The 21694-nt window shown below is 47.2% G+C and overlaps 1 protein-coding gene across 1 annotated transcript in view; it reads right to left on the bottom strand.

Moving 5' to 3' along the window:
- Positions 1-1352, bottom strand: part of LOC142591611 (uncharacterized) — a 72313-nt gene extending 70961 nt beyond the window's left edge. Inside the window, exons 1-3 of the mRNA XM_075703913.1 lie at positions 1250-1352; positions 1014-1208; positions 14-136 (exon numbers count right to left, since the gene is read on the bottom strand). Of these exons, the coding sequence (XP_075560028.1) occupies positions 14-136; positions 1014-1208; positions 1250-1352 (421 nt within the window). The remainder of the gene's footprint in view (positions 1-13; positions 137-1013; positions 1209-1249) is intronic.
- Positions 1353-21694: the final 20342 nt, after the last annotated feature.

Below are 21694 nucleotides of genomic sequence, written 5' to 3'. Positions count from 1 at the left end.
GAACGGGCCTTACAAAATTTCGGCATGGCGCCTTCCTTGAGCTTCAGATGGACAGGGTGTCCGTCGATTAGACCCAGCTCGGAGCTGAACAAGTCTGAACTCGGACAGGACGGCATGAATGGCCACGGTACAGCTGCTTCCGGGACCAGAGCTTTGTTGCACTGATACGTTCAACACCGACGATCCTGCGACATTGAACTTGGAAATCAACTGTCGTCCGTAGAGGCTCGGACCTGAACAGTTCAGGACCATCAAGGAACTCTTGACCTCCTTGTCGTTATAGGACACTGACATACTCCGTTTCCCTAATACTGGAAGTTCTGCAAGATAACAGGACAGTTTAATAAATGCGGCTTCTAATTGCGGCGAATGTGCACGGTTTTTCTCAAAAATCTCTTTGGATACAACACGGACGGGTGAGCCGGTGTCCACAATCATAGGTACGTCAATGTCACACCATGTGAAAGTACGAAGAATAGGTGGCGGTAGCCGACCGTTGGAGGGTGCGGTTAGTGACCAAATATGCGCATCGTTTGCATTTTCCTCAGTGACATCAGCTGTTACTGCAAACGCTTCTCCTGGCCTGCATTGTGAACGAGCTTTTGGGCGTCCTTTCCGCACATCTCTTTGGCGCATCTTCGCCAGATGGCCGTATAGACCACAGTGGTAACACGTCGCTTTCGGCCAGGCGCAAGCGTTTCTGTTGTGTTTCTGACTTCCGCAACGCCCACATACTGACACCAGTTCATCAGCTTGTCGTGCATCGACCTTGAGCACAGGTTCAATGTCACATGACATATTCTTTGCATCTTTTTCCGCCGCTTCTGCTGATATGGCAATTGTTTTAGCCTCCCTCAACGTCGAATCTGTTTTCGCTAATAGCTGCTTCTGAACAGCGCTTGACCTCACTCCACAGACGATCCTGTCGCGAAGCATCCGGTCTAGCATGCCACCGAAATTACAGCCATCTGCAATCCGGCGAACTTCAACGATGAACTGTTGAATGGGCTCACCTTCCAAGTGGCAGCGATTGAAGAACCGAAAGATCTCCGTTATTTCATGACACTTGAGGTCGAAGTAGCCATCCAAAACTTTGACTGCTTCCTCGTACGTAACCGAGTTTGGCTTCCTCGGTGCAACCTGTCCTGAGAGCACTTGCATGGTGCGCGTACTCAATGCTGCTACCAGCAGCGCCCTCTTCTTTGAGGGCGCTGCTGGTCTTTGAGGGCGCTGCTGGCAGAAGCTTATTTTGAGGCAACGCCAGTTGCCTCAAAATAAGCATCTGCCTTCGTGATGTAAGCCTTCCAGTTGTCGGACCGGTCATCGTATTCCGGTAGTTGATGATGAGCCATGGTCGGTATTTCCGCGGCCGCTGTTTCCTGCTTAACTGCCTGGGTTAATTCATTTTTCACCTCGAGGGTCCTATCCCATCCTCGTCGCAACTGTTAAATAGTTACGACACACGTGCCGTGTCTTACTGTATACGACAGCACGCCGTTCGAAGGTTGGAACATGAATCTTTATTGCTTCCGTCTCGGATCATTCATATACGAAACAAAAAGGGGGAAAGGGGAAAGGAAGAACAAGGGAAGGATATCAAACGATAAACGCACGTGTCGTCAGCGCTTGCAAGGCAGTGTGATTGCGGCTGATGTCACTTCACAACATTGGCGTTATCCCAATCAATCCTGTGGCCCAAGTCATCTGCATGTTCTGCCAAGGCGTTTGATGCGACTTTTTACTTTTTCACATCATTGACATGCTGCTTCACTGCAGTTCGAAATTGCCTGCCTCGCCGATATATACGCAATTGCTTGAGCGTCGAGGAAGACTCGCCTCTTTCAACTCGCCGCCCAGAGGCTTCCTACGTTACGTAGACCATTTGTTCTGCCTAATTCAGCGAGAAAAAATTTATTCATTTTTTTCGCATTTGAATATTATTGAAGCGTCTATCCAATTCACAGTCGAGGAAGATAAAGATGGCAAGCTTCCTTTTCTAGCACATCCGCGTGAAAAGTGACTGGCACAGTCTGGAATTTTTCGTGTACAAAGGGCACACACACATTAAAATCTGCATTTTAATTCAGTGGGTCCGATAAGCCAAACGAGATCAGTAGTAGACTATCTTGTCGGCAGAACCGAGCGTGTCTGCACAACGCCACAAAGCCGGGCTGCTGAGCTACAAGAAGTGCGCGAAAATCTTTCTGCATGTGGCTACCCTAGGTCGTTTTTAAACTCGGTGGAACGCCATCTATCTCAGCCCCTAAGGCCCGACTCTGTGCTCCCAAAAAAAGGCGCTCCCATGCCGTATGTGCCCGGTGTAAGCGTGAGCTTAGTCCGCGTGTAACGCGGCTATTAAGTCCAGGTACCTCACGTGCCATCGCAAAAATTACGTATTCGGCTGGCAAACGTGAAACACTAACTTCTGACGACAAAGTTTCCTGGCACCGTCTACGGGATGTCAGGCGAAAACTGCGACTGCGTATATATCGGCGAGGCAGGCAATTCCGAATAGTGGTTGAAGCAGCATGTCAAAGATGTGAAAAAGAAGAAAGTCACATCAAACGCCTTGGCAGAAGATGCAGGTGACTTGGGTCAAATGATTGATTGGAATAACGGCAAGATATTAGAAAAAGACAGAAATTTGACTTCAAGACACCACTTGGAATCCTTCTTAATCCAAATGACAGATAGTATCCTCAACCGGAATGTAGGAACCTTCTTCCGCCCCACCTACACGCGCTGCTTATGTCATGTTTTAAAGCCATATAAAGATTGTATCGCACGTCCTTGGTTTCATTGCGAGAAAGGCTCCCGTCAGGGGAGCCGAAACGTCTTTCTTGTATTCTTTCAGTGGTCGGTGTCCTATTTACCCTTCTTCATGATGCCTCCCGACCAGACGGGCTTCCGTCAAAACCTCCACTTCATTAACCTTCGCCGGGCGTACGGCCAACTAGTCATCACAGAGATTCACCAGTACTTTTTTGTGACAAGCACAGCTTGTGCATTAAAAATCATCTTAACTTCAACCTGACCGGCCAGTCCTGAGGTCTTATTCCACGCTCGCTACGCCTCAACAGGCCTGAACACTCAAATTTTGGTTTCAGCGTGGTTGCGAAAGCGGTAAAACAGCCCGTGAGGAACCTAGAAAATGACGCCTTCTTCCCGCGCCATCGCCTTTATCACAGGGTCCAAGACCAGTTCGCAAGCATTCAACTACACGCATATTTCAAGGCCAGGCTACAATCCCGTCGTACGCCGGAGACTCATAAAGGAAAACTTGCTAGACTGTCGCCTCCCGTTGATGCATTGCAGAGAAACGTTGCCGCGTCCGCCGTGCACAACCTCTCGTCGCACAAGCCTAACTCGCCAGAACTCACTGTCCTGAGCCTGGGTTTAAACTTTAACCTTGGACCACAGAAGGATACAAAAATATTGGTCTTTGCTGTAGAAGATGCTATCAGCCAAATTGAACCTTGAAAGCGGGAAGAGGCACGAACCCGCACTATACGCATTCTCTCGCGTCTTCGCGCACACCCCTCCGTCTCCCCGCTTTCAACGGAATAAGGCTATCGAAAACCTTCGCTCAAACCAAAACCTCGTCATCCTCCCTGCTGACAAGGGTAACGCCACGGTACTACTCAACAGGACTCACTATCGTGACAAGATGTTGTCACTGGTTCTGGACGAGGTGACGTACAGTTGTCTGAAGAAGGATCCTACGCTCCCGGTATACAGGGAGCTCCAGAAGCTTGTTACGAACGTGTTTCGTTTTATAGACCCAGGCCCAAAGGGTTGTATTTCCCCCTTCTGTGCACTAACGATTAGGCACCGGCGCTCTACGGTTTACCAGAAATACATAAGCTAACGTCCCGATGCGACCAATTGTTGACTTTTCTCGCTTTCCGCTTCATAAACTGTCCAAATACCTTCATAGGGCATTTCCCCTTTCATTGGTAGAGGCGTCACTCACGTTTGCCATTCTGATGACTTCACAAGCAAAATTCGTCAATTTACTCCCGACGATCAGGAAGCGCTTGTCTCGTTGTACGTCGTGTCGCTTTTTACAAGCGTTCCTATTGGACTCGCCGCGGAAACATGCACCGCCGCTCTGGACGATGACCATACCCAACCAGAAAGGACACCCATCGACATTCCTGACTTGAAGAGGCTCCTTCTGTTCTGCCTGGAGAACACATACTCCACTTTTGAAGGCACCTTCTACAGGCAAGTGCACGGACACCAGTGGGTGCATCTACTTCCGTAACCGCTGCACATTTAACAATGGAATGGCTTGAGCGTCGAGCACTCGCCACTTTCAACTCGCTGCCCAGAGTCTTCCTACTTTACGTAGACGATGTGCAAAAAAGCTGAGGCGTGCAGACAAGAAATAAAGTAGAGAAGTGGACAACACGACAGTTCGACATGGACAACACGAACATGGCGTTCGTGTTGTCCACTTCTCTACTCTTGTGTCCTGTCTTCACGCCTCACCTTTTTTACATAATGAATCCATACCAACTAGCTCAGATTTTGTCGTTCTAAATAGACAATGCTTTCTGCGAGAAGAAATTTCTTCATTTTTGTCGCATTTGAACAGTATTGAAACGTATTGAAACATATTTTGCTTCGCTCAATGATTATCTACACAATTACGGTAGAAAATTGTGGCGCTTGGCTCAGTTAGGAGCCAGGAACTTTAATTGAGGTAGTCCTAATTCTGTTTTACCTTAGGTATATGTTCTTAGTATAGTGAAGAGGAATGCTCGCCACTGCAGCCACATCGCCAGTTCTAAGGGGAGGCACGACCTCAAGATTACCAGGGCTGCTCTGGCTGAAATGGTGCCAACGCTTCCAGCTGGTCTCGGGTCGTGTCCTTTGGTCGGTTTATATTTTGGAGGCGGTTGCTGTGGTTTTCCACCATCCATGAATTGCGCAGTCAGGCTCTGCCCTCCGTCCCGCCTAACGACGCCAGTCAGACCTCCCCACCGGCTTCGCGAGCCAATGCCTAGCGTCAGCGAGATACTGACATCTTCCGCGGCGCCTAAGATAAAAAAAGTTGGAGTTTGGCGGAAATCGCACGAAAGAGGAAGCAACACGAACCAATGGGAGGATCCACATAAGCTGAACGCGATCCTTCGTTTAATGGGTGTCGCCAAGCTGTGGTTTAAAACCGCGAAACCGTTCTCCTGACATGGGTTAGATTCGAAACCAGCATCGCAGATGTTTTTGGCCGCCCTGGTGAGCGCAAGGTTCGCATTACACAACGTCTACGAAGCCGACCCCAGTAAGCTGGTGAATCGTTCACCAGCTACACAGAGGAAGGTAGTCGTCGACCACTCCCTCATGAAAATGAAACATGAGTTTCTGTGGAGGACGTTATGTGTTCCTATTGTGACATCAGACATTCATAAGAAATTCATCGTCTAATGTTTTTTGGCATCACAAGTACATCAGAGACTCAAATGACAATGCACCTTATGATTTCTGATGAGAGGACTATACAGCTTTTTTGTGGTATTGCTAATGTCAAAGTACATCATATATGAATGTGTACTTAAAAGCACTTCTTGTTGGGCTAGTTGGTAGCTATTCATTATAAAATATGAAGACGCCAAATAAACAGACACACACAAGAGAAGAAAACGGGACAGGGCGCCACTCGCAACTGTTTTATTTACAGAACGCAGGCACATATATACTGTAGTCAACACATGCGCACAGAGCAAACATTCTTTCATGCATCTAATCAAACATTCATGACCCACCACGCTCAAGAAACCTCATCTCGGTCTTATGTAATGATGTCGAAGTATCGCTCACGCACAAGCTGTCTTTCTTGCCTATGTGATAGGCTTCAACCAGTTCCCTTGCTCTAGTCTCTTTACTTCGGGCAAGAATCCGCACATCTGAAAAACGTGGTTCACAAGAGCGTGAGGGACAGGTCGCGATGTGCTTAGGCAAATTTGGACCCTCTTTCACTTGCTCAACATTTCTTTCATGCTCCCTGACACGCTCATAAACACAGCGCCCGTTCTCATTTATATAGGAACGACCGCACGAAAGGGGGATCTCGTAGACAACCCCTTCGGCACACTTCATGAAAGGTCGCCCATGTTTGGTTCCACAGCCTTTTTCGCTTCTTTTTTCGTTTCTTTTGGCGATCTGGGAGCAAAGGCTTCCGAGCTTCCTTGGGGCTGAACACACTAGCGGGACGCCATGTCTGCTGGCTACCTTCTTCAGATTGTGGGCCACCTTGTGCACATACGGCACAGCCACCGGTCTCACCTCTTGCCGAGGGGCCTCTGCTCCAGCTGTCATCGCCTTTCTCTTCATTTTCTGTAAGAGGCTTTCGGCTACTCCTGTTAGGAGCGAACCAGGGAACCCAGCTGAAGTCAGCCTAGCCAATTGATTGTCGAAGCTATATGCCATCTTGTGAACTCACGACTTCCTGAGCGCGGACACAAGGCAGAGTGACACAATTCCTCTCTTCACCAATTTCGAATGCGCTGAGTCAAATGGCAGAAGCCGTTTCTTTGCACGTGGTGCATAGCACGAACAAACATGATCCTTACCGAACTCAATGCTAAGATCTAAAGACTGTAAAACGTTCCCTTGCGGCAGTTCACGTGTAAAATCCGAGCCTTTTCCATGTTGTCTAAAAACGGATAAAACATTAGCCACAACCTCTGCGGAGTTTAGACTCCCGTCCTTAGTTAAAATAATTAAAAAATCATCTACATACCTAAACACCTTAGAAACCTTGTTAGTATTGCACCATGTTTTACCAGCTAACAAAGTTTCTAAAGTGTTTAGGTATGTAGATGATTTTTTAATTATTTTAACTAAGGACGGGAGTCTAAACTCCGCAGAGGTTGTGGCTAATGTTTTATCCGTTTTTAGACGGATACGGCAGATTTGTACTGCAAGAGACGCCGGAGTGGCCTGCTGAGATCTTGGAACCCACTTCTACGCGCGAGGTTCGGGTGACCGGGCGCCCGTCATCCAAACGAGCGCCTCGGGCCGTCTTTTTGCTCGAGACTTCGGAGTGGCCTGTTCCCGACTACGGAGCTGTGGACCGTCCGCCTTTTCCTGCCCCATGCTGCTGCGTTTGCTCTTCCACGCCGGTCATCACCCTACCAGCGAGAGTCCCACCTAAAGGACTCTACGCCGCACCACATTACGGACTTCAACCGCAACCTCGTGAGACTATTTTTTCCTGTTTACGAACAACCGTGTATGTGTGGCGCTAGTTTAAGATATTCTTCGTGTTTACATGCCGTCTAATATAATTGTCGTGTGTTTGCTCATCATGCACTGTCTCCTCCATCTTCCTCACGTCACACGCTTTGCAACGTGACGATCCTAACCACATCACATATCTGGCGTCCGCGACAGGACTCGAACCTGCAATCTTCTGATGTCGGCACAATGGCACCGGATCATGCCATGGACTATGCGACACTAAAACAGACGTTTTTGCAACGCTTCAGGTTCACGGAGGAAGGCTACCGAAGCAAGTTTCGGTCGGCAAAACCAGATAATTCCGAAACTGGTAGACAGTGTGCCGGTCGGCTATTGGGATACTTTGATCACTGGCAAGAAATGGCCAATACAGACCGGACATACGATGCTCTGCGCGACAAGATTGTCTCAGAACAGTTCCTGATGACTTGTCATGAGAAACTGGCAGTCTTTTTGAGAGAAAGGAATTGTCAGGGACTTGACAAGCTAGCCGAAGCTACTGATCATTACGTGGAGGCGCAGGGGTTAGTTAACCTTGGCAAAGGTAAAAACGACAGAGATCCTAGCAAGCCACCAGGTCAAGCTCGAACTACTGAGCGACAAGAAAAGGAGAGACCACGCTACTTTCTTTGTGGTAAACGCGGTCACAGAGCTGCTGATTGCTGGACCAATACGAAGGGTCCAAATGCAAATACATCTTTCTGTGGAAAGTGCCGCCGCTCTGGGCATACGACTGGCTACTACCCCAAAAAACCCAGCAGTACCGAGAAGGCTTCATGCTCGATGCAGCAAGTAGACATGTCCAAGGCAGTAACCGAAGAGACCCATACCTTGCGTCGAGTTCCCGGAAGTTGGGAACGCGGGAGAACGCAAACGCATAAACGAGACGAAAAGTCTATGCCTACTGCCGAAGGTGTGCTTGAGGGACATCCCGCTACTGTCTTGCGAGATACAGGATGTGGCTCTATTATTGTCAAAAGGTCTCTCGTACCAGACAGTAAGCTGACAGGAAAAATTTCCTCGGTCTGTCTTCTGGATAGAAGATTGTTGAAGCTACCTGAAGCAACCGTGGAGATCGCGTCACCGTTCTTCACAGGCAAGACTAGGGTTTTAGGCATGGACAATCCTTTAGATGATATTGTCATGGGAAATGTGAAAGGTGTGCGGAATGCCTCCAATCCTGACAATGAATGGAAAAGACATCTTTATACACCGAGCGCTGCGGATGAATCATTTAGAGCAGAAGGTGGAAACTGTTCTACCAATGAATCCATCCCTGCTGGCACTTTATCATCGGCTGCTAGAGAAACCAAGGAGAAGTCGGAAGTGGCAGCGACAGCCAGACAGACAAGATCAGGTTCGCATTCATTACCAGTACCAGCTATAAACCCCCTAGATATCAGCCCAATCGACTTGAAAAGCAGGCAAAGGGAGGACAGCAGTCTACGTAAATGCTTTGAAGCAGTGGACAAAGAGATGAAAACTAGGTTCGCCGACGTCCAATTCTTTGTAAAGGAGGGAATTCTTTACCGAAAATACACACTGCGGTCAAAGAAACAAATGGAACAGCTTGTCGTGCCCAGAAGCCTTCGTCATTTTGTGATGAAAATGGCTCACGAAGGGATCCTTGCTGGACATCAGGGAATAAAGCGAACCACAGATCGTGTGAGGGAAGAGTTCTACTGGCTTGGATTCCAATCAGACATCACGCGATTTGTTAAATCGTGCGATACGTGCCAGAGGACTTTTCCCAAACATTTAATAGGTCGAGTACCATTGCGAAGTACTCCCGTCATTGATACCCCGTTTAAGAGAGTTGCCATTGACATTGTCGGACCATTAACTCCCATGTCAGAGAAGGGGAATAAGTACGTTCTGACAATGATCGATATGGCAACGCGGTATCCTGACGCTGTGGCACTGTCTAGCATTGAAACAGAGAAAATAGCTGAGGCACTTCTAGAGATGTTCTCTCGTGTGGGAGTCCCACAGGAGATAATCAGTGACAGAGGCACATCATTCTCGTCACGCTTGATGAAGGAGCTAAGCCGTCTTCTCTCTTTTACGCAGTTGCCAACAACTCCATATCATCCGATGGCAAATGGCCTTGTGGAGAGGTTCAACGGCACCCTTAAACAAATGATAAGACGAATGTGTCAAGAGAGCCCGAAAAAATGGGACCGGTACTTGGCACCATTGCTTTTTGCTTATCGCGAAGTCCCTCAGTCAAGTCTGGGTTTTTCACCCTTCGACTTGTTGTATGGCCGTTATGTCAGAGGACCCATGGCGATATTGAAAGAATTATGGACAGGTTTTCATATTGATGATGATGCAAAAACCTCATACGGGTATGTAGTTGAGCTACGGAAGCGTCTTGAAGACACTTGTCGTTTGGCCAAGGATGAGCTTCAAAAAGCAAGACTTTTACAGAAGAAACACTACGACCGGAAGGCCAGACCACGTCATTTAGCTGTTGGAGACAAGGTTTTGCTCTTGCTGCCTTCGGACAACAAATTGATTCTTACGTGGAAAGGGCCATTCACTATACTTGAGAGGAGAAATGACGTCGATTACGTTATTGACCTCGGGACAAGGACGACACTGTTCCACATAAATCTATTGAGAAAGTATGAGGAACGACCCCCTATATCACCGCCATTAACGAAAGCGTCCGCTGCTTGTCAGACTGATGACACCGAAAATGATCATGCGTACCGTTTGAAGGAAAATAATCGGCGGCCGACGGGAATGTATCGGCATCGCTCTCTCATGGGGTTTTAAACATTGTGTTTCAAAAGCATCAACTTCAAACCGGTGTAACTTTAATGTCGAGCGACATTTGCTGGCATGTTAGTTTTGTGGATTTTTGTTTTCACCTTATATCGTGGTCTTGTGACTTCTTAATGTTGTCAGCATGGCGAGTGTGCGGTGCTCGGAACTCTAGTGTTATAGTAATTTTTACGTGTACTCTTACATACCGAATGTGCGGTGCTCGACACTGTAGTGCTTTATGTGTACTCATACCTACCGAGTGTGCGGTGCTCGGATATGCGGTGCAGTGGTTATACTCTTATGGTGCGTGTGTGCTACGGTGGACCAGCAGCTATCTTGTACCCTTAAGTTCTTCGAACGAAAGAACTTTCTTAAGTAGGGGGAGATTGTGAAGAAGTATTCACAAAGTACCGAGCGCAAGAGCAGACGACATTGCGGCCGGCCTCAACAAGAGGAAAAGAAAGACGAGGGAGGCTGGTGGAGCGCATGAGAAGGGTGCTCGCGCAACGAAGACAATTGGAACGCCGGCGCGACTAGGGCCACCGGGCCTACGGAACACACATCTACCGGTGAGGTTCACTTGACCGGGCGTCCATCTTCGGGACAAGGAACGCCTCGGGTCGTTGTACGGCACGAGACCCCGGAGTGGCCTGCTGACATCTTGGAACCCGCTTCTACGCGCGAGGTTCGGGTGACCGGGCGCCCGTCATCGAAACGAGCGCCTCGGGCCGTCTTTTTGCTCGAGACTTCGGAGTGGCCTGTTCCCGACTACGGAGCTGTGGACCGTCCGCCTTTTCCTGCCCCGTGGTGCTGCGTTTGCTCTTCCACGCCAGTCATCACCCTACCAGCGAGTGTCCCACCTCAAGGACTCTACGCCTCACCACATTACGGACTTCAACCGCAACCTCGTGAGACTATTTTTTCCTGTTTACTAACAACCGTGTATGTGTGGCGCTAGTTCAAGATATTCTTCGTGTTTACGCGCCGTCTAATATAATTGTCGTGTGTTTGGTCATCATGCACCGTCTCCTCCATCTTCCTCACCTCACACGCTTTGCAACGTGACGATCCTAACCACATCACAAGTATATAGGTGCCTGCGTTCTGTAAATAAAACAGTCGCGAGTGGCGCCTTGTCCCGTTTTCTTCTCTTGTATGTGCCTGTTTATTTGGCGTCTTCATATTTTATAATGAAGGTGTACGATGCCAAGTCGTGAAAAATTCTTTGTAATGCGATAGCATTAAATGGCTCATGAGGCGGAAAATCAGGCATTTTCGGCGTGAGCACTCTATGTACAAAGAGGCTACAAACTCTCAACTTTTCATGGGACTCGAACCCACTACCTTTGGCGGTAATTAAGGCTACGAACCTTCTTCAACCTTTCTTCAACCGAATCAACCTTTGGTTTTGATTAAGGCACCGTTAGTGAAGAGAGTTATTTAAGACATGGTTAATTAATGCACTCGAACCCATGTACTACCCTTACTGGAAGTTGAAGCCTGTTAATCAATATATTAATTAAGGCGAGGGTAATTATTATGTGGGTAATTAAGATACTCGAACCCACGACTTTTGGTGTTAATGAATGCGATGGTAATTAAGGCACAATTAAGATAGTTATTTGAGGCACTCGTACCCACGACCTTTGTTAATGAAGACGCTAATTAATGCATAGCTAATAAATATCTAGGAAATAAGTCACTCGCACCCAATACCTTAGGTGGGAATTGAACCCACGACCCTTCTTGTTAATGAAGGCAATGTTAATTAAGGTACTGGTAATTAATATATTGTCAGTTAAGGCACTCAAACTCATGGCCTTTGTTGTTAAAGGTTATGCTAATTAATGTATATTTAATTAATACATAATTAATGAACACACTTGAACCATGATTTTGTGTGGGGGTCATGCCCACGAACTTTGTCGTTATAGTAGGCGATGCTGATTAATGTACTGTTAATTAGGATATAGTTAAGGAAAGTACTCGGACGCATGACTGTTGATGGGAGTCGAACCCAATACCATTGGTGTTAATGAAAACGATGTTAATTAGGATATAGTTAATTAAGACACTCGCACCCTTGGCCTTTGGTGGGAGTGGTTCAGATTCATTGTTGGGGGCCGTCTAAGAGAAATAATAATAATAATACTTGGGGTTTTACGTGCCAAAACCACTTTCTGATTATGAGGCACGCCGTAGTGGAGGACTCCGAAAATTTTGACCACCTGGGGTTCTTTAACGTGCACCTAAATCTAAGCACACGGGTGTTTTCGCATTTCGCCCCCATCGAAATGCGGCCGGCGTGGCCGGGATTCGATCCCGCGACCTCGTGCTCAGCAGCCCAACACCATAGCCATCGTTAGGGGCAGTCTAAGAGAAAAAAATGAAGGAAACGATATAACACAGCGTGAGCGCCGAGTACTCAGGAAACGCTTCCGATTTATCTGGGCTAGGCACAAAACAGCGACGTCATTTTCTTTTCTTTTTAAACAGCACTAAGTTCGTGTCTCCCCGTTATCACATTTGGTAAACAGTGCAACCGTATAGCGTATTCCTTCTTGTGCGCAGTTTGATTTCTCGGATGTGTTACTTGTCTTTAAGTGGCAAACCGACAATTGTGCAGATTGACATGATCATGACATGGAAAACTGCGTAAGCGACAGCGTCTAATTGCTGGAACGCACTGTAGTGCTTGGTTGCAAGTACATCGTACGACCGCGCACATTTCTGGCATATACCACATAGGACAAATGCACACTACCAAGACATGTGGGCTTTTCGAGGAATCTTCGTGGGTAGCACGATCAACACAGAAGGTACGAGCGACAGGAGTACCTTCGACAGGAGTAACCCGCACACTATAAACACACTAACGCGAAAGCAAGATACGGACGACAGGGGTGTAAGCTGCGCCACACGAGCAGATTTTATGCTTTCCATGTGACACTGTTGCAACGGGCACTGAAACGTCGCACACTGCACATGTGTCCCTCGGAGATCGCGTCAACGATGTCCGAGGCTATACAGTGGATGTTAACGAGAGCAGGAAGTTATTTAAAATAAAGTGACGGCGCAGGTAGCTCGGGCAGGAGCGAAATGCTTAATTCACGGGTTTTATGAGAGGTAACCGAAGTGCAAATCGTTCAAATAGCGTCACAGCAACGGCTTTCTGTAGGGAACGCATTTTTATATCTCGAAAGCCATGCTTTTGCTGGCTGCAGATAGCAGAAGCGATTCAAATTGAAAATGCGTTATAGAATTTCTTTCTATGCCAAACTATAATTTAGAATATAGACTTATCTGTGGTTCTGTTTGTTTTGAAACAGCTATACGCAATTAGGCAGCCGCACAAATCCTCAGTTGACGCTGGCCGAGGCACTCATAGAGTTTCTCACTATTACCTAGAAGGAAATCTGGCGCTGCTGCGCTGTGGTATGCATGGGAATGCCGGTATATTGTGGATTCGGATTGGCATCGTTCTCGTAGAGACAGGACACCTTGAAGACGCGCTTGGCAAGTACCGTTCCGTCTGTCACAATGATTCATTTTCTACTAGAACAGGACGTGAAAAGCTGTTTTAGCTTTATTATTACGCGAAAACATGTTTTGTTTAACTATGAGAACTTGTTATTGTGCGTACGACTGCATGTTACGTAAACAGTATCAGCGGGCCGCTAAAGTTGCAGGACAGACGACAAGGTTTGCGCTCGCTTTGAAAAAATTGGTCGTCTGTTCTTGCTTTTCTTCGCTTGGTTATGCATCGTGGGTGAGTAAAGATGTAATATGCGTGAATGGAAACATTTTATGAAAATTTTACTCTGAGAACGCGTTATTTGCGTAGCCATATCCACGTTTTAGACGAAGCCTCTTACAACGCCAGCCAACACGAGCCTCGCAGACACATATACCGTCATTCCCATGACGGCACGGTGCCCCCTTAAGAAACCCCCATAGACGGTGGCGCCAGATTACCCTCTAGGTGTTATAGTGAGAAACTCTATGGAGGCACTGGCTGGCCCCAAGCGGCCTGTTGGTGGCGCCACCAATCCAATCCAATCCAATCAGCCTGTCGCTCTGTTTACTAGTCTGTCGGGTGTGCGAGCTGCAAGATGTGCTTGTTTGATCGTGTGTTTTTGTTTTCTGTAACGAAATGTGCCTTAGTTCGCGTGCGCATAACTGCCACAGACACCTTGTGTCTCGCTGCCAAACCGCCGTATGCTTGGCGCGCCAGCCAAATGTGGACCAACGGTGTTCATGCCGTGGAGTGCGTTCCCTTTGTCTCTGGTTGTCGTGGAAGGTTGGGTGAACGTCGCAAAGAAATAATGCGTATTGTTAGCGTGCCACTGCTCGTCCACGATGCACCGGCATGTATGCTGGGAGTAATATCGAAAACCGACAACTTGGAGGGTGCTTTTCGACCGCGCCGTGCCATTCAAAAGGTGAGTAACCATGCTTGCTAACTACACACGTGTTGTGCGTGCTTCTCGTACGCTCATAGGGTGCCTTGCGAACGTAGGAAAGAGAACTCCCACGACAACAATGAAACCTATGCCGATGCTTGCTGGGTGTCAGAGTTTAGTTGCGCGAATTTATTGCCACAATGCGGAATTGAAAATCTTGATAAGCGCTTTTTTTTGATGAGAAAAATTACGTTCGGAAATAATCGTGTTTATCATGCGCGCGTGTGCGTGAGCTCCCGCTTTTCTGCTGAAGTCGCATGATAATGACTCATCTATCTCTTGACCAATTCTTACCGCAATGACATTTCCTCGCTTATTCGACGTTGTAGATAATCTCTGCTTGCAAAGTTTTCGCTTTACGAGCAGTATTAGGGAAAAAAGTATGTAAGCAATCACAGCGTGCTACTGGTACAGGTTTGTTTTGAAGGGATGTTGCCATAACATTGATGTAACTAAACATTACAAGGGATAGTTATTTAAAGTCATGAAAGAAACTCTAGAATTCTTATGTAAAGAAACATTCATGTAATGCGTGGCTGCTGCTGAGTGTGAAATTTTGCTATGTTGAAGGGGTCCATTTTATCGTGACATTCATCAGTCACTTCGACTTTGTGCTCTGTTGCCACCCTGCACCAGTGCAGGCATTGTTTTGGTGACTGTTTTTACATGCTTCTTACATGTGTTATGCTGTGATAGTGTTATTTTGTCACAGCTATAAGTTAAAGCAGGATTATCTTTGTAGTGGTGAAGCCGTGACCCACAACAGTGTCCACATAAGCCGTGGCCATGGCTGCAGCAGCCCGGCGTGTAATCTGGATGGACATGTCAGGTATGCTTCAAGTGTACGTGTTCACAAAAGTAGGATATAGGCATCATTAGTGGATAAGTGTATTGATATATTACCTAATGCATCTTGCTAAATAGGCTAAATATTTATGCATCTTTATTCCACTTGCTGCTTATTTGTGTTTGTAGACATTATGCACCCGTTATCTTATTTTGTTAAAACTATACCTCGCATGTCCGGAGGTTTAGTATTTTTTTCGCATCAGTCGCTTGGCTGCAAGTCCATTTTATTTTTGCCTATACACAGTATGTTTTTTTATTTTGGCTTTATTTGTTTAAAACTGTTTCCTATGCAGTAGCATATATTTCCCTATTTTCCTTTCTGCTTATGATACATACATGTGCTGTTTTTGTCCATGGAAGAATTCGAAGTGTAGTGTGCCATATGTGTTACAGGTCTCAGCACGCAGTGTGCATACCATGGTCTAACATTGATATTTACGATTATGTCTGTCTTGTTCTCTGAATAACTGCCACTGGCAAATACACATTTGATGAACTCGAATTTCTTGAAATGAAATAGGAAGGCCAGTATTCATTGTGCTGCAGTTACTTAAGTAGTGAGGTGTTTTCTTGTAAGCTTGCTATTTTTTCTCTCGTTCTTCATATTCTTTTCTTTGCAAGCTGCCCCTATTCATGCTGGTAGGCATTGTAGCAGTTGTGAGTGTGTCTACTGCAGCAATGTCAAAGCTAGTTTGCACACACTACAGGATGCCAACAGATACACATCACTGTTTTTGTGCATTTCTGAGAACCAGCCGTGTCCAAATCTTGTAGTGTCCAGTTGAATTTGCCAATCAGTTCATGTAACTTTTCAGGACAGAATTTACGCAGCGAGGGAAGGGAGACCATACAACATGATCTTGGCTAACAGCTGACTGTTTAAGTTGATGGAAGAATTAACAAAAATAGCACTGGATGTGCGCTTCTGTTGTGCACCAGTCAATTTGAGAGGGATGGCAGAAGTTGTAATACAAAGGCATAAAATCATGATAAACGGTGTTCGCATAAAAAGAAGTAAATAGGCACAGACTAATTTCTATCCCTTGTAATCTACAAAGGACGCCTTTCTTCATGCATTGATAATGGGGGCTGGGTCGCACTTATTGTTATTTATGTGGTGTGCCTGACTGATTTCTCTTGCCAATTTTCAGGCATGGGTGAAAACAGATAAACAATCCTAATCTGGCCTGAAGCCGCATTGCGGATATGTGTCGCCAAGCCGGATGAGCATACTGGTCTTTCAGTCAAATATGGTAATCTCATAGGTACATATTTAGGCACCAGCCAGTCCGCGCTATGTATATTTGACCACATGTGAACGGAATACAGTACAGTGCCTCTTACACATACTGGACAAATTTGGTGCTACTTTTAACCAAGCAAGCCTGGCTTGCCTCCTTGCCTTTCTCAATTCAATTTTGAACTGTTGTGCATATGCTGCCTAAGTTATTTTTGCTGGAAATATATGTGCGCTGCAGTCCACACATGAATTGACAAAGGTACCCAGGCATTGGAGGCTTGCTTAGTTAAAGATACCCAAGATTTGTCTCGTATCTGTCAGGGGTAGTGTAGCTTATTCTTTCAATCACGTGCATATTTGGTCGAATGTACATCGGGCATGCTCACTAGCCGGTGCCTCAGCCTGCGCCTAGGAGAGCACCATAACCCACTCAAAGGACCAGTGACCGTCTCATTTGACCATGCATTCACACGACAAGCTGTGCACTGGATTTAGATTGTTTATCTGTTTTGTTCGCCTATGGCAACCGATTAATACAACAGAATCAGTGAGGAATACCACATCCAAAAATGGGACGTTAGTCAGTCAACGCACATTATGATTGCATGACAAAGAGGAATACTCTCTAATGACGTGGGAAAGCAACCACCATGCTTATTTATTAAATTCTTTTTATGCAAGCTTGTTTATCACGCTTCTACGCATTTGTTTTTCAACTTGTGCCTTCCCTCTGAAAGCAGTGCTTGGGTGTAAACGATAAAAAACCCCAGACATGGTGTGGTGTATTTCTTGAATGGGATATATGCCATGATACACGAGGCCAAAACAGGCACGACATAGTAGGCTTGGAATGTATGAGAACTGTGCCGGCAGCTGATGCAAATATTCTATAACGACTGGCGCTTGGATGTCTCGGGGATGCATTGGGTTGCCCGTACACAAACACTCCTATGCTCTTTTCCATGCCAAGTAATTAGTAAGGTTTGCTAATTCACGCTAGCAATCAACAGATACTGCTGCTCTTTGTCAAGTGGAAACTGATAAAGCTGAAGTAGTTCACAACATGTACACACGCCACAGCTGATCCACGTTGCACATTTGTACAGCCAAGAGCAATTTCTGCTTACTGTAGTTACTGCTGATGTGGTATAGTGTCTCCCTCTGAGAGATCTCCTGTTAACCATTCATTCATGTTTTGTCCTAGTCAATGCTAGATGGCGCACCCCCTTCGGTCATGTGTGAGGCATTGACCAATCAGGAGGTGACATCTGGCAAGTGCAGTCTTTGTGCGATAAACAGCCGCTTGCCGGCCGAGTCTTTTGTCTGGTTTCATCGAGAGCGGTTGTCTCCGCGCCTCCCTCTCTCGCGTCGGTGTGCCGGGCGCTCGCCGTGCGCTCTCCGGACGCCGGGCCCCCGCCCCCTGCCACTGCCGACACAACTGCCTAAGGCCACACAGTGGTTCCTCAACAACTTTGTGTGAACCGACGCCACAAATTTTTCGAACTAGCTATATCATCTCCAGATCATTCTGCAGCAAGTGATACAGCGTGTATTTCTGTGGTGGATTGCCAAGTTTTCTTAATTTCCTTACCTTTCTACCATGCAGGGTACACGTGCACTCACTTCAAGACGACGACACTCCACCTCAAGAAGAGGCTCTCCTCAATGATAAGTAGCGAGATTAAATGAAAAGGAAATATCACATCCGTAACCAGACTGATACTGTGCTTTCCTTTCATTTAACCTCCTCCTACAGTTAAGGAAGCATTGATATGCTCAATAAATGTTCTTGTTAAATTTCTTTCGTTCAGTAATGTCTAACATGCAGCATATGTATGGGCCCATGTACATGTTGTCAAAAGTGCTGCATCTTTGCTGGACATACATACATGCATACAGGCTGCATATATCAAGCACCAAAGACAGTCACGCACAGGTGAAATCTTTCAATAAGGTCTGACTGCATTGGGACACATGAGGAAATATTACCACACATGGTGGCCAATATTATTATAGAAGTGCTATAAGCACCAGCAGTCTAATGTATAAGCTCATTAGAGATTCATTAGGAAGACATGAGAAAGTCACAAGAAAACTATTTTGGAGCGCACATTAGGAAGACATTTCATGCTCACAAGAAAAACGCTCATCAGAATTCAACAGAAAGATGGTGGCCAGTATGTTTTAGAATGGCATTAGGAATACACCAGAAAATTCCAAAGAAACTCATCAGAAAGTCTAATGGCTGTGATGTCAAAACTCATAAGACTTTCATGTGAAACTCATCTCATATTTTCTTAAGGGCTGCCGGCGTATCAACCCAACTATGGGAGAGGCAGTCAAGGTTGCGCTAAGTCATCAAGGGCATTTCCGACGACGCCTTTGATATGCTGTTGTCAAAAAGCTCTGGCACATTTTCTTAAGTCATTCAGCTTTGCGAAAGTTTCGAAGAGATCCGCCGACAGAGACTTCTCACCCGTATCCGACGAAACCCTCTCGAGCATGGCCATCGCTCCTGACATTGACTCGCTGCGTTGCCAGGTAAAGGAGTTCGTCCGTGCTGACATCGCTTGCCAGCTTCCGCTGCTGTGCACTGCCGGGCAACCACCCCCTCCTTTGCCTGGCAACCTTCATCAGGGTATACAAGAGCAACTTTGCGCTTCTCTGCCTTCTGCTCGCGAGACTGCGATGGTGCTGACTCCTGTTGTTTATACCGAGGTGAACGCGTCACTCAGCAATGCCGAGGCGTTAACACGGCCATCACGTCAGACCATTGGGCCATTGCCATTAGACGCGCCACTGTATCCCGCTCCTCGATTCGTTCAACCGAGATACCCACACAGCAGTGGACAATGGCACACTCCGGACAGCCGGCTAATATGAATTGCATGTGTGGTCTACCTGGCCAAGTCGCACGATTGTGCCGTCGCCGCGCACCACCTTACCGCCGTAGCGTCAACCCTGATCCATATGCTTCACCGTGACCCTCGTGCTCTGCATCCCGTAATCCCGGCCAGATGTCTTCATATTCCGGCCATCGTCCTCTTGTTGACCGACGTTCGCCATCGCCTTGACGTCGCTCGCGTTCACCGACGGGTCGTCGTTCCTCTACACCAGAACAGGAAAACAAATCTGCGGCCACAGGAAAGGCGTCACCAAGGCCAAGGCATATCCAAGACCAAGGCCTCCCCTATCTACGACTAATGTTGTTGACGTATATGTGGCTGGCGTCGCGGGACTCGCCCTCGTAGACTGCGCATACCCCATCACGCCTGCGGCTATATGCAGTGCAGGCGTTGTGATTAAGGGCCTCATCTGCGTTGTTCAATTTTTAGTGCTGTATTCTTGTTCACAGGATCATAGTTTGGGCCCGGACTTTTCGCTAAGGCCCCCACCAATTGTTCTGTGCTGAAGTGGAATTTGAAACGTTTTCCGACGCCCCACTTCTTGACACTCGTGCAGCTGACGATAAAGTACTTGCCGAAGACTTTGCAATTCCACTGCACTCCTCTGCCCTTGCCACGGTGTCATGCAACATTCTTCTTGATACAAGCGCACTTTTTTCGCCATCTGTCATTTTGTTCCTCGTAGATGTTCCCTGCTGCCTTTAGCTCTTCTCGAAGTTCATGCTGGCGTCAGCAGACTGCTCATTTCCAACCAATGGTCATGTGCCCTCAATTCGCTTTGTAGGGAGTGCATTTGCCGTGCTTGGTGTCTCGACCGCGCTGTTATCATTGATATGCCAAGTGGTTCCATCACTCCTCATAGGTCAGCTGGATTTGCCTGTAACCCCGTTCAAGAGCCGAATTTGTCTGATGTTCTAAATAGCTCTATCGCCGATACGTTAGCAGTTTTCCGATGCGCCCTGCTACTACGCCTTTTCGACAAGTTCCACTCTCGACTGCAGGCATGTTCCCTTGGGCGGCACGTCAACTGTTTGCCATGACATTGACACGGCTACCAGTGTCGCCACTACGAATAATATCATATCGCGTATCCGCAGCGTAGCGCCGTGTTATCGACCACAAAGTACCTGACATGCTCAAGCGCGGCGCCATCCAGCCTTTGGATAGCCCCGTGTCATGTCTTCATTTCTTCTTGTTTAGAAGGCTGGATCGATTCGATTCTATTGATTGCTGTCGTGTTAACGATAGGGCTATTAACAATGTTTACCTTCTATCAAGAACTGACGATGGCCTTGACTGCCTCCAAGGCGCGGAGTTCTCTCCTATCGAATTGCGCATGGGCTCGTAGCACCAGACGACCAATCTAAAACGGCCTTTCAAACACCGGAATGTTTATTTGAATTTCGTGTCACGCGTTTCGGACTTTGCAACGCCTCCGCAACATTTGAGCGTATGATGGGCAACCTTTTGCGTGGCGTCAAGTGAAAAACGTCTTTGCTACTTGGATGATGGTATTCGTGCGCCCGATCTTCCCACCCACCTCCCTAGCTTGACGAAGTGTTAGAATCCTTAATGGACGCTGGCCTTCAGCTCAACCTGAAGAAATGCCACTTTGGGGGAAGTCGGCTCGCCATCCTCGCTCATATACTAAACACGGCAATCTTCTTGACGCCGCCAAGCTCCATGCAGTTACTGATCATCCAAAACCTTCATCCATGAAACAACTTCGCACCTTCCTTGACTTCTGTTCTTACTTTCGCCTTTTCATTCGGAATTTTGCGTCCATCACTGCTCTCTTGAATTAGCTTCGAGCGACTCGAACAATTAGTCGTTGTCCGCTGGTGACGTTTATCCGCTTGCGACGTTGCGTCCTCTACTAACCTCGCCGCCGATACTGCGTCACTTCAACTCTAGAGCTCCGACCGACAGACACACCGACATCAGTGGCGTTAGACTGGGCGCTGTGCTCACGCAGCGCAAATCTGGATTTGACGAGTATGTCGTTGCATACGCAAGCCTGATCCTCACCAAAGCAGAGTCGAATTAACCCGTTACGGAGAAGGAATGTTCGGCCATAATCAGGGTAACGCTACCTCTATGGCTGCCCTTTCGACATAATTACAGACAACCATGCGCTTTGTTGGTTGTCCACGTCAAAGGAGCCCCCAGGCCGATTAGCTCGCAGGGCTTTGCGGTTGTTAGATTCTCATGTGCGCGTT

The sequence above is a fragment of the Dermacentor variabilis genome, chromosome 8, assembly GCF_050947875.1.
Source record: "Dermacentor variabilis isolate Ectoservices chromosome 8, ASM5094787v1, whole genome shotgun sequence".
NCBI lineage: Eukaryota > Metazoa > Arthropoda > Arachnida > Ixodida > Ixodidae > Dermacentor > Dermacentor variabilis.
This window is presented reverse-complemented; position numbering and strand designations above follow the sequence as displayed.